At 39.8% G+C, this 13,986-nt stretch overlaps 1 protein-coding gene across 1 annotated transcript in view; it reads left to right on the forward strand.

The window, feature by feature from the left end:
• LOC127621321 (myotubularin-related protein 3-like) overlaps nt 1-13,786 on the forward strand; it is a 50,697-nt gene extending 36,911 nt beyond the window's left edge. The window contains 6 exon segments of the mRNA XM_052094876.1: nt 1,244-2,561; nt 2,563-2,709; nt 4,198-4,308; nt 6,389-6,477; nt 7,698-7,724; nt 10,699-13,786. Of these exon segments, the coding sequence (XP_051950836.1) occupies nt 1,244-2,561; nt 2,563-2,709; nt 4,198-4,308; nt 6,389-6,477; nt 7,698-7,724; nt 10,699-10,870 (1,864 nt within the window). The 3' untranslated portion in view covers nt 10,871-13,786.
• Nucleotides 13,787-13,986: the final 200 nt, after the last annotated feature.

Below are 13,986 nucleotides of genomic sequence, written 5' to 3' on the forward strand. Positions count from 1 at the left end.
AATGTGATTATCAAACTTCAAAAGAATACGCTTCAATTAAATAAATGCATGCGCTGCATCCTTCAGAGTGAAAGTGTGGAACTGTTGTATTTTCTCCATGCACGCAGCGCCTTGTGAGTGTTTTCAGCTTTTGCAGAGCAGTTTGCAATCATTAGGACATATCGGCAATTTATGACAAGCGATCACTAATAAGCAACTATTGATGATGATGATATAATTTTGATGAAATATGACAATGTTTACTTTTAATAGTTTATATTATAATACACTGTAGATCATTGTTGGATGTTTTATTTTCCTTATATGTTTAAGTGAGCAGCTGGAAGCAGTGAAGCACATACATTTCAAAATAAGAGTCCCGGTGTATTCATTTTGTTCAGGTCTTGAAAAAGGTCTTAAAAAGTCTTAAATTTGATTTTAAAAACTTTGCAGCAACCCTGTAATAGTGTATAGAGGAATTCCAGCTTTTATAAAAAAGGGATACTTTTTACAAGAGCCATTTTGAAATGAGCTGTGACATATTTCCATACTGTTTTCCATGAAGGATGTTTGATTTCAATTCTGATTTTTAATCATGATTATTCAAGAAAAAGTCTTACAATCAACATGAAATCCATATCTGCCCAATTTACTCTTTACTACACGTTTGTGGACTTATTGTGAATGATTCATCAGTTGTAAATTATTCAAAAAAATTATAATTATGTCTTTTGAAATCTTTAATTAAAATCGAATAACTTGTTCCGCCTCTAAAACAACTTTCCTTTTCGGTTGACATCACCTACGTCACCTATAGGTAATGCAGCCTTTCTAAAATCTTGCTAAGATTTAATGCAGTAATTTCATGTATTAAAGTTAACAGCAATAATAGCAAATTGGGATAGATTTGAATAAAGGCTTTACTACTGGAATACGTCAAGATGCTCTTGTAGGCGAACTTCACCTTCAGCATCCCAAAAGTGGGGGTCGGCGGTGTTACTGGAGGGGAGTTGTACTCCACAATCCACTGCAAACTTGCATTCAGCTCTGACTCCATTCTGGTATGACATGAAAATAAGAATTGTCTTTCTCTTGGGATTGTCACTTTATGTAAGTAAAATGGGTTGTGAATGCTGTTTTATGTTGACTGTAACACATTTCAAAGCAGTTAAGTCATTACAAATAAAGTTCTTCTGAGAAGAAACAATTTCCCCTATATGCAAAATATCTTGAGCTTGTTTACCTTTTTGTATTGTCCAAACAGGCGTCCCAAGACCCGATCATTCGATAACCTACCCAGTGCTTGTGAAGTCGGAAACCCATTAACTTCGAATCGGCGTTCCAGCGACCCGAGTTTAAATGAGAAATGGCAGGACCCCCGTAGGTCTCTGGAACTCAACATCGGGAATGGGCCTGATGGTGCTGTATCTTCAGATCCAGAGGGGAGGGTCAATGGGCAAACGGGGTCAGGGCTTATGGGAACATTGCCCAATGGGTGCACAGAGGAAAGGGATGGGTTTGGGCATGTCAGTTTGCCGATGATGGAGGGGGTTGACGAGGCGGAGCTATCCTTGACAGTGGGTGTGGCTATGGGCCAGATGGAAAACATTCTCCAGGAAGCAACGAAGGAAGAGTCCACACCAGATATCCGCAGAGATGCTAAACCAGACCACAATAATTATACCTCTGCTCCAAATTTTGAAAGTAACAAAACTGCACATTCCGCAGTGATTGAAAGCAACGGCATTAGTGGTAAAATTGAGATGCCGCTTACTGTAAATGCCCATGAGATCAAAGCTGAAAACCTCAGAGACAGAGAGGTCAATGGACATTTTTCGGAGAATGGTAGTTCTGAAGAGTCCTCTGCTCTCAGCCAGGGTACCTCTGGAAGCCAAGACTCTGAGGAACTAGACGAGGAAGCCCTTGAGAAATGTGCCCAACAGGAACCTAACCCCTCCCATAAAATGCTTAATTTCACTCCCAATGGCCTCCAAACTCTCAGTTATGGTTATGGAGTTGAGAAACCACCAGGGCAGGGTCAGACGTCTATCCTTGCCCCAGAGACAAGGTCTGAGTCTCTTGAACAAGCCGAGAAACGCCTTTCCCTCTTGGAGAGTTCCACAGAGACGCTAACAGAGGACTTGGGTGTTCAACTTAAGAGTTTCGGACCCTTGATTATTCCACCACCTCTTAAAACCCTTGCTGTATCATCGTGCCTCAAACAGGGTCTTAAAGCTGACCCTCAAGGCACTCCCAGAACTTTAAACAACACCCCAAAACGGCCGTCTCTCAGTGCCTTTCCACACTCTACTGATCTCCTCCACCTGTTGTGTAATGGAGAGTCCCCAGAACCAGAGCCCACAACTCCGCAGTGGGCACGCACAAATGGGGAACGAGACACGCTTAGCCGACAGGTGTCACTGGCTAGTTGTGGCTCACCGAATCTCCATGCACGGGGCAACTGCTCCCACCATCGCTGCCTGCACTTAGGTTTTCTGGGCCGGCCGAGCTTCAGCCCTCCAGAGCCCCCCTCATCCCGGAGCCACCTGGACGATGATGGGTTGACCCTTCACACTGACGCCGGTGCAACAGCGTCTGAGGCAAATCGAGGCAGGTCACCAGCTGGAGGTGGAAGCTTTAAAGAGGCAGGTACAGGAGCTCTGGAGTCGCCTGGAGAGCCAACAGGCCACTGGGATGCTGCGACTCAACGGAGACATCGGAGATGAAGAGGTGAGCAGTAGCATGTGCTGTCGTTACACTGGAACTGACAGAACAGGGGTGCACAATTCTGATCCCAAAAATTTACCTGCCTGCAGAGTTTTGTTTTTGTGCTAATATTTCCCTTAACCCCTTGTACAATGGAAGAAGATCTTGAATGTTTGATTAGAGTTGTAAGTAACTTTGCAGTAAGGTAGATCTCAAGGACCAGGATTGAGCACTTCTGCTTAAAACAATGCATCATACATAAATAAAGTGTTTGCAAAAATTTGGTCTGAGTTTAAATCTGTTGTATTTTAAGTAACCTCTTTGACCTTAATACCGTTTGACCCCTAAATATCCGCTTTTCCACTATTGGGCCAGTGTTAGCCAGGGCTATCAACTGGCCAGCCGGGGCCAATAGCATCGGACCTCCAGCCACGTTACCAGAATCGATCTTCGTTCCCACCATCGGGCCAATAGCCCTGCAGCGTTTCCCTAAAACCCACCCTTAACACGCTGCCCTGGTGCCAACACCCCTCACACCGCCTGTTTCATAAGCAAGAGGAAAGCTCAAGCTGAGGCATCATGTCTTCTAGTAATGTAGAATATCGAGTTTATATCATATGTAAACATTAGCTAGCTAGCAAAATACGTTGGCATTGACAAATCACCGACTGTAACTGCCATGTTGTCCTGAGTGGTCTCTCCAGTCACAGCGGCACAATGTCCCAGCCAACCGTTCATATTCATGAACCATGGAAAGTTATTTCTGTAGGCATATGATATGTAGGCGTGTGCATTTGAACAGATTTGACTGTACCCACAAAATTTTCCTGAACCAGTACCGTCACGCTGGATACACAATCTGGCAAGGTTGGCGAAACTTCGCCTTTGACATTGACCCCACCTCACTCCCCAGTTGGCCTTCTTTGGCCCAAGGGTAATCGGTGGCCATTGGCCGTTGGCCCCGAGAACGCCCTTAGGCGGGCGGCATGATGAAGCCCTGGAAGTGACCCTGGGAATGCAAAGCCCTCATTTGGCCGATATTGGAATTGTGGCTAAAGATTCGGTTTGTGTATTTTATTCAAAGCCTGATCAAAATTTCTAAAATATAGCTTCTTGCTCTATGTAGGCATGTAGTATGTATCTAGCTCATACCTCAATTAATGTCTTTCAAATGATATATTACAGCTCCTATTATAAAAATAAAACTACAAATAGTCAAAATAAACATTTCTTTCTCTGTATTTGTTCTGTGCTCTTAGCATGTTAGCATACCATATTCAATGTACTTCTCAGGATCATGGCAAACTGTAGAATTTCATGCTCTCAGTTTTAGATACTGTAATACCTTATTTTCTTTATACAAAAAAGCCTTTTCATCGTATAATGATTTTCAATTGTCAAAAGATGTGTTTATTATATCTTATAAAAATAATTATGTTAAAAACAATGATTTTATCGGCATTAAAGTACTGTTTTAGAGCCATGCCTCAGAGTTTTTCCTCTCTCTGTCAGACCTCAATCACAGATTCTGACTTTAACCTGGAACCGAACTGTCTGTCACGCTGCAGTACTGAACTCTTCTCGGAGGCCAGCTGGGAGCAGGTGGACAAACAGGACACTGAGGTACACCTCAACACACCTGAAGAACTGGAATCATTTCATTTCTAAAACTAGATTGACCGTAAACAAGTCATTTACTTGTGTTCACTAATATTTCAATGAACACTTTTCACTGACTGTTATGACACAGTTAGGCTGCTAATTTATCCTGATTTCCTACACAAGGACAATAAATTCAATCTGTCTATAAACAGGATCCGTCGTTCTGCCAACACCAAAACATTTAAAGTAGGTTTAGGCTAGCATTACTATACGTAGATGTATGCATGTAAACCTGACAATTTTAACACCAGAATTAGCCTACTTCAAATCATCTCATAAAATCAATGTATTTTATCCAACCAATAATAGCAGCATGATCGTATCATCTCTTGAACCCTGCAATGCATGAGCATCCTGCTGTCTCTGTAGTGAGTACACAATCTTGGTAATACGGACTCTTCAGGTTCTGGCTGGAGTCAATATCTTCTTTACCATCCATCCATCCATCCATCCATCCATCCATCCATCCATCCATCCATCCATCGTCAACCGCTTATCCTGTGTAATATCTTCTTTACAATAAACATAATTATTTACAGTCTTCAAAACATGTCCATCTTTACAGCTGTGAAAGCGCTTATTGGCTTAGTAATTTAAATGCTTCTTGTGTGCTATTTGGCCATCATCCTCCCACCCATCAATAACAGATTGGTGGAAGAACAATATTGCTGTAATTCTGTTTTTATTTGGTCCCAAGTGTCTGTCATTTTTAATGCTTTGTTAGTATGTAATATCATAACTGGTTATGCTTAACCCGAAGTTTCGCACACATCGCCCTGCATGGCATCATGAGATTCAGGAATATTGTGGATAGTGGTGAAGAAGTTCAGAACTGAGATCCTTTCACTATGCGTTAAGGAGAAAGGTTTTGGTTTGACTTGTTCCATGTAGATCAATGCAATCAATTTGTCATTGAATAATGTCTCTTTTAATACCCTTTCTGTCCTTTTACAGTCACTTGTTGACCAAAAACAACAACAAATAAACATTTAATTCTAACCACACATAGCATGTTAATAATAGCGATTTTATGACATTTATTAATGGATTTGTAAAAAAGTTTAAAAGCTGAAATGTGACCAAAATTATGAAAAACTACTTATAAAATACAATTTGAAAAATGTGTATTTTTTTTAATATACCTATTTTGAAGGTTCCCTGTATAATGAGCAGCATTCGCCTAAATAATTTATTTTGTATGTCAGCAAAATTGACATTTTAACTGAAATGTACCATGAAACAGAATGAAATCAGAATCAAATCGAGAGCTCGTGAATCTGAATTGAATCAGAAAATCTGTATCAATACCCAGCCCTAATTCAAAACAGGAAGTCTGAAAAGGGTCCATTGTGATAAAGACTTGGAGTTGTTGATCATTTGTTTATAGAGGATAATATATGACAAACTCAAAATGTACCCTTTCTACTTCAAATGACCCTTGTCTGACAGTGAGTGAGCGTTTTTGGGTGATGCAAAGAGATAAGGCAGCTTGCCTGTATCTCTCCCACGCCTGTTTCACCACTTGCGGGTGAAGTCTCCATTCTCATTACAATAAATCCACTCCTGTGTTTATTATTCCTGGGACATGCGCTGCACGTAATCAATGAGTGTGCACTGCTCCACACAATCAGTTATTGTGCTAGGACCAATTTTAGCCACAGGAATTGGAGAAAAACATTAGGGAAGTTTCAGGAAGTGAAAAAATGGACACTGCGTGAATTTTTTAATGCATTAAACCGTCAACTATTAATCACAGAAATGAACACGTTAAATTTCCCAGCCCTAGTAAAAATGGCTTATGACTTTCTCCACCTCTGAAATGACTTATCTTTATAATATTTACCTAAAATAACATGATTAGTAATGAGGTGGTGAGCAGTCACATCCCAAAAGTACCCCTATGTTAATTCCCACTAATTTCACTCCAAAATACATCACATTATGTAATATAAATCAGTTGCAAATGATTTTGCATGTTGTCTTTGTTTTCTATTAGGCATTTGGATCTTTTATTGAGTGCTAAATTTAGTATTTTTCGCAGGTGACTCGGTGGTACCCGGACCACCTGGCTGCCCAGTGCTACGGCTGTGAAAGAGGGTTCTGGCTGGCCACTAGAAAGCACCACTGCAGGTAAAAAAATAACATCACAGAAAACACCATAATACACACTTGTCTCTCTGTTACTCTTTCTCTGTCTCCCAGCTTGTATCTACTTGAGGGACAGATGCGTTGGTGTTGACTCATTTCCTTGACGTCTTTGAAAAACCTTATGTTTGTGTCCAAAATTCCTCCGCCAGTCAGTAAACAGAAATGTTTGGCGAGTTTGTGCTCATTGCTGCAGCATTTGTAAATACATCAGTTTAAGCAAACTACCCAACTGGCATCGGAGTAAACAGCTAAACACTCTAGAATCAACATGTCGTACACAAGCCACCGATGTGGACACAGCCGACCATATTTCATACGCTAATGTTAATGTTAGGTTTCTTTTTCAAATGGCAAATATCAGGTATAATTTCAGCATTACAGTGATGTGATTCTTTAAGCAGCTGCCTCTCTTTATTTACTGTCTAAATAAGCAGTTACTGTACCTTCTAAGGCCGCATCCTAACTGAAATTAAACCTTACATGTCACTGATTTTGGGACAATCCACATACGTGACAAGGTGCCATTCACACTGAATACATTTTTGCCTTTTTGTGTTTCTCTTATGTAAGCATGAGCTAGACGGCCATCTTTGACCATTGCAATGCATCTAGTTTTTTAGCGTCTCGCACAACAAGCATTTTTATTTAACACAAGAACATTTTCGGTCCAATTTGGCTGAAATAAGTTGTCTTAGAAGGCTGTCTAGATAGGGGGCCTGGGTAGCTCAGTGGTAAAAGACGCTGGCTACCACCCCTGGAGTTCGCTAGTTCAAATCCCAGGGCGTGCTGAGTGACTCAAGCCAGGTCTCCTAAGCAACCAAATTGGCCTGGTTGTTAGCGAGGGTAGAGTCACATGGGATAACCTCCTCGTGGTCGCTATAATGTGGTTTGTTCTTGTGTGGCGCATGGTGAGTTGAGCGTGGATGCCGCGGTGGTTGGCGTTAAGCCTCCGCACACGCTATGTCTCCGTGGCAACACGCTCAACGAGTCATGTGATGAGATGCGCAGTGGTCCGTACATGTGCGTGATTCTTGACGGTCTCAGACACGGAGGCAGCTGGGATTCGTTCTCCGCCACCCAGATTGAGGCAAATCGCTACACGACCACGAGGACTCGAGAAAGAAAATGCTGTCTAGATAGGCAGCTCGCAAGGTTTTGTTAGCACAGAGCTAAAGTCTTCATTTTCTTCATCCTCTACACAGAGGCAAGGAGCGTATGGAAGAGGTTTGGTGAGAATTGCCCTCTCTTTCCCTGTCATGGGGTTTTCTTGGCCCATTAACCATCGCTTGCATTGCTTCAGATTACTCATAATTCTCCTGTCCTCATACATGTCATTATAGGGGTTGGAACGAACTCTGTTATTTTTGGGGGTTGGATGAACGAGGAGGAACTGTACCATAATGTAGGGCTGCAGGGTTATAACAAAAATCATAATTGTTGATTACTTCCCTTGATATTGTAATCTTGGTTATCAATTTCGATAAAAAAATTTTTCATATTCTTTATTTAGGCTACACGTCCAAAGCAAGTTGAGAACTGTGTTTATGTGAGACATTAAACATGTATCAGACTGCGCTAAACTCACTCTTTAGGACTTTTACTGGTAGCCATATGGAGCCGCATTGGGACACGCATAATTCACAAATTTCCACACATTCTCTGTTTGTTGTTTCAATATTTTTGCTAATTTGATTATCACGTTCAGCCGCTATTGCGACTGTAGTACTGTAGAACAAAATGTAACATCCATTCTGCGAAAAGATCTTCTGTCTGGGCCTTGACTAATCTAAACACTCAGATTCGTCATTGCATTCATGTGCACAACAGATTTGGGCCTGATTGGTCACAAAGCTCAGTTGCCCAAAAAACCCATGGTAAATGGTACATTTAGACAAGACTGGAGTATATAAAATAGGAACTCTGTCATTGACATTTGGCAGTCATAATTGTAATCTCGTTATGCACCAAAATAAAAACAATTATCGTCCGAAACCAAAACTGAAAATTATTCTTTTAAATTGGACTTTGTAAAAAACATTACAAATTCTAAATGTTATTGTTAGGGGTACACCGAAACCACTTTTCTTGTAACTAAGTAGACTGAGAATTACTTGAAAAATGTGTAGCCTATTAAGAAAACCTTTATTGTTAAATGCTCTAATGGATAATGCAGCAGCTAAATGTAAATATCCAATTGTATGTGGAGTGGCTCTTCACAAGCCGTACATGTGCGTGATTCTATGAGAGTGTCAACATAAGAGCAGCGCTCATTCAATGAAGCACGCTCAACATGCAGACAATATATTTAGTGGTGGCTCAGTGGTTGAGGCTCAGGGTTACTGACCAGAAGGTCGGGGGTTCAAGCCCCGGCACCACCAAGATGCCACCTTTGGGCCCTTGAGCAAGGCCCTTAACCCTATCTGCTCCAGGGGCACCGTATCATGGCTGACCCTGCACTCTGACCCCAGCTTACCTGGGATATGTGAAAACTAATAAAATTTAACTGTATATGCAAAAAACTGTGTGTATAATGTGTGACCAAAATAAAGGATTCTATATTAAACACATACTTGGCATTCACAAAACTATTGTATGACTTCAAGAAATGTCAAGAAGCTTCTTTAATGTTCTAGTGGAGCTTGACAGTTGTGGCTATTATACACACAATAACACATTATTTGAGACTGAATGCTCTTCATTAATGCGCTAATTACCAAGAGAGCGATCACTTCACTTCTGACTATGTGGACTCTAATGTGCACCATTAAACAATGGGAGTGTTTCTGTTACCGTATTTGAAAGTGAGTGTTTCCGTTCAAATTTACAGCCAAGATGTTTTGCATCCCAAGTCTCGATAATCTCAATTATATTTTAGATGAATTATGCAGCCTACCATAATATTTTCACAGGTTCCAGAGATCGTGTCTTTAGGGGAACAGAGGTGCATTTTCTTGACACAATTTGACACAAAAATAAACAAAACAAAAAATTTTATTGATGTGACTTTTCTTCATAGGGTACACCAATAGAGTCTGTTAATTATTAGGACTTCAAGGGGCCATATTTTATACTTGAAAAGCATTTTATTTCATGTTTTCCCTCCTGATGCCCACTTACAGTGTAATGTCAGTCAAGCTTTCTTAGTAATTTAGTAGTCATTAAAAATAGATTTGCTTGATCTTGAAAGGCTGTTTATGTGTTATCCTTGCAGTTGTGCATGTGCATTTGTGTGATTGATGATTGTGGTCATTTATAAAAGGCTGCATGTTTTGTGTGTGAGTGTGTATAACAAACACAGTGTGTGAAGCGTTATCTGGTGATTTGACACACCTGCTGTCACTGATTTGTGATTAATCAGAGGTTAATCTACAGTGTATCTACATGTGTCTGGGCTCAGTTTAGTCCAGACTTGAAGAAGATGCCCCTCCGGCCGATAACACTTTAACATTGTTTTTTCTTTTTAAATATATATATTTGTAAAATGTATTTAACTCTCAGAGATACAGTATAGCAGAATTGCAACGTTTGTTTAAAGCAATTAAATGATCATTAAATAGAAGAAGAAAAAAAACTACAATAGCTGACACTCTGAACTGTATCAAAACAACAGATTTTGGCTGGGAAAAAAAATGCTTATTAAATGTCAGAGCCTGCAAAAGTCACACAGAAAGGTTTTTTTATTTTTATATATATATATATATATATATATATATATATATATATATATATATATATATATATATATATATATATATACTATTTTTTCATTTAAAAATATAGTACATTCAGTAGTAAATGCAGGTCCTCTTAAGTAAAGAAAAAAAACAAAAGATTTAATGAAAAGATGTTTTATCAGACATTTATTAACATTTAAAGGGATAGTTCACCCACAAATGAAGATTATGTCATCATTTACTCACCTTTTATGTCATTTCAATCCAATATGATATTCACTCTTCTGTGGAGAAACTCAAAAGGAGACATTTATAAGAATGTCCGCACTGAATGGAAGCATAGCGAGGGGACTATCAAGCTCAGAACCCCCCCACCACCACCATAAAAGCTCCCACTTTTAGTCTGAACTATTCCTTTAATCTCAGAAGTTAGCTCCATAGCTTCAGCAGCCCTAGTTTACATTTGTATGTGTAATGGCACTATTCTTATGTATCTTTCTCTCTCTCTCACTTCTGCTGCCCCCTGCAGGAATTGTGGGAATGTGTTCTGTGCCAGCTGTTGCGATCAGACGATCCCGGTGCCAAGCCAGCAGTTGTTCGAGCCCACTCGGGTGTGTAACTCGTGTTTCGGCAGCCTTCAGGCCCCAGTGTCGGCTCTGGACATAGAGCTGGATAAACCCATCACAGCCAGCTCCAACTAAACCCAGAATCAGGTCAAAGTGCCTGCACACGTATAACTGCTGGAGGACCTGCGGGACGCGTTGAAGAAGGTCCAGAGACTGTTTTAATGGGGCGTAGTTGCTTAATTGTATTTTCCCACCCGAAAGGGAATTGTGTATATATGGAACGGAGTGGAACAGGCAGAAAGTCATCCGGAGAGGATGCTTAGCACTTTCAGTTGGCATATGGGGACTGCTAAACGTATTTTTGCGAAGGCAGAGTGCGATTTGTGACGGCATTAAATGCTTCTTTTTCTCAAACGGCCAGCGGACGGTGCTCTTCTGCTGTTTGTTATCAAGAGCCTCATTTGAGTAGGATTTCCTTCATCATCTCGCAAACATTAGATTTTCATCGATGTTCTTGGGAAAGGTGCTTATGGGACGGGACCGCTAGATCTGCAATTTTCAACTCATAACAATAAGTACTTTGTGTCTTTCCTTGAGAAGGGGAGTAGAAATGTGCTTTTACCTTGACTTTTTCTTCTGTTTTAGAGGTTAGCAGTCCATTTTTGGGGTCGATTCTGGATGCCACACAGTGTTAAAACTCTTGGGGTGGTTTTATGCACCTGATATCCAGATGAAGTACAGACCATCAGACCCCAGACACAGGCCTTGGATGTGCTTGAATAGAAGAACCCATTATCTTCTACCATTGGCTTTATAGTGACAGGAAGTGATGTTAGCATGGACTACTAGAGGGCACTGTTGACTTGCTGATCTGCCGTATCTGCTGGTATCTCACTAATCCTTTTTTTGTAACATAAATTCGAGGCAAATGAGATAATATAGTAGAATGATGCAAGAATGAGACATATAGCATTTAAGATGAGAAATTGTATAGAACTCTTAAATAGTGGCTCACTAAATTAGTCACCAATTATAAGTCACCTTTGTTTTCCCCAGTTGTAGATATTCTGGGTTTGTATGTTTTGTTTTTTTCTTCCTCATTTTACGTCTAGCAATCGATGAAAAGATGAATTTAAGTGACGCTGTGTGGAGAGAGCTATTGTTTTGGAATGCTGCGGTTGGGCCCCGCAATTCTTTTATTTATTATCAAGTTTATTTTTGATTATTATTTTATGTTCAATCCTGAAATTGATATGCCACCGGATAATCAGTGTTGATCAGTGTTCGCTGCCTTTCACTGAAAACAACCCCCCACCTTCCACAAACAAATACCAAAAAAACACGTTCACTCTCATACATGCATCTTTAAACCTCTTATTTGAGAAATGACGCACAAATCACAATCAAAATCATTTTTGATTCCTCTTTACGTTTTATTTACTTTTTGGAGGTCATTCTGTCAATTCCCTCAGGCAATGGATCTGAATGGAATACTTGGACATTAAATTAGCACTTATTTACTCACCCTAATGTGGTTCCAAAATGGTTCGCCATAACATTTTTTCTGTGGAACACAAAAGGACCATTTTGAAGAATCTTCACGCTGCTGTTTTCTGTACAGCTGCTCATAGTGATCACGACATAGACAAAGTAGTCCTTACACGGCTCGTGCGCTTATATAAAAGCTTTGTGTGATTAGCGACTGAAACTTTAGCCTGATCCTCACACATTGCGATTGTTTTAGCTTAAGGAAGACTTGCAATACAGTACACAAGTGGTATGGATTGCTTTTAGGGTTTTTTTCGTCCTTGTTGGGGCTTGACAAACGTGGTCACCATGAACTGTCTAAAGGAAAACAAGCTGCTGATTCATTTAAAAATGTCCTTTGTGTTACAGCATACAGGTCTGGAACAACAATGTGAGTAATGACTGAATTATCATATTTTGGGTGAATATTCACTTACTGTCAGCATTCTTAAGTGGTGACACCAGTCTTGAAATTCCAGAGGTTTTGGATTTATTACCGCATCGATGGCTTTTGCATTAACGCCAATCCATGAATGTGAAATTATTTTAATTTTTTTTTTTCAGAAATAAAATTCCATGGTTTATATTTTTCACATTGGCAACCATCTGAAATAACTGAAATAAAAGTTGCAAACTTCTATACGAATAAAACAAAGTGGAATACCAACCTTAAAGGCTTCTTGAGTCGTTCATCCGTGATCGAAGCGCACGTGTCCACTAGCAAAGAACAAAATTGACACACAATTCGCCACTTTGGGGGTGTGTCCATAAAACGAGCAGCTTGTCGTTGTCTTTAGTATGAGCTATGATTTGCTTTCAATAAATAGATGATGAGTGTTAGACCAAGATATAGCGGTCTAATGCCAACCATGTTAAAATAAAAGGATACATTATAAATGTGAATCTATTTACTGATTATCATCGTCCCATGTGTGTCAAACATGTCAAGTGATCCAAACATCATCTGCAGCCTGAAACTGAACTTTTGGTTGAAATTTAGGAGTGAACTCACTTAACTGCATACTGCATAGAATGCTCCCTTGCTCCCTATTTAGTGAATGACTTAACCTCCTGTGTGCTGTCTGTCTGCACTGTTCTCAGAACAGTTAGAAATGCACCTTATTTTCATCCTAACTCCATGTTCCAGCTTTTGGATGCATCCATTGATTCTCAATGAAAATTAGCCTATAGTCCACATACGTGGTCATTGTGTTTAACAGAGTGCCGTTTCACAATATATCGATTACATTTTAAAAATGGCATATCGGATGAAAGTAGAGACTATAATCTTTTGACTCAAACAGGTTTTAATGTAAAAACATAATGCGTTTTCTTACCAGATGTAGTTTTGTTGCAGATTATCCCAAAGACAAACTCCGCTGTGATCAGCACTATGTTGTTTTGTCACATGACTGGTGAGTTTAACCCTTTAATGACAGCACAGTTTCCTGAACTGAGGTCAGTCAGTTTAAATGAAATGGCATTATGCATAGCCTGTAGCGAAGCCAATACGTAATGTTTACACATGTGGATGCAGAGTCTCAGGAGGTTAACTGTGTTTTTTTGTATTTTTAGAAATGTACAACAAATTATCTGTGATCTTATTATAGTACTATGCCGTGCTTTTTTTTTGCAGAATGTTAGATTCTTTTTATAACCAAAATTTTAGTTTTCCTGTATTATTACTACATTTTTACCATGAAAATAATGGTTCAAATATGGTA

Source organism: Xyrauchen texanus, chromosome 27 (assembly GCF_025860055.1).
Source record: "Xyrauchen texanus isolate HMW12.3.18 chromosome 27, RBS_HiC_50CHRs, whole genome shotgun sequence".
NCBI classification, from domain to species: Eukaryota; Metazoa; Chordata; class Actinopteri; order Cypriniformes; family Catostomidae; genus Xyrauchen; species Xyrauchen texanus.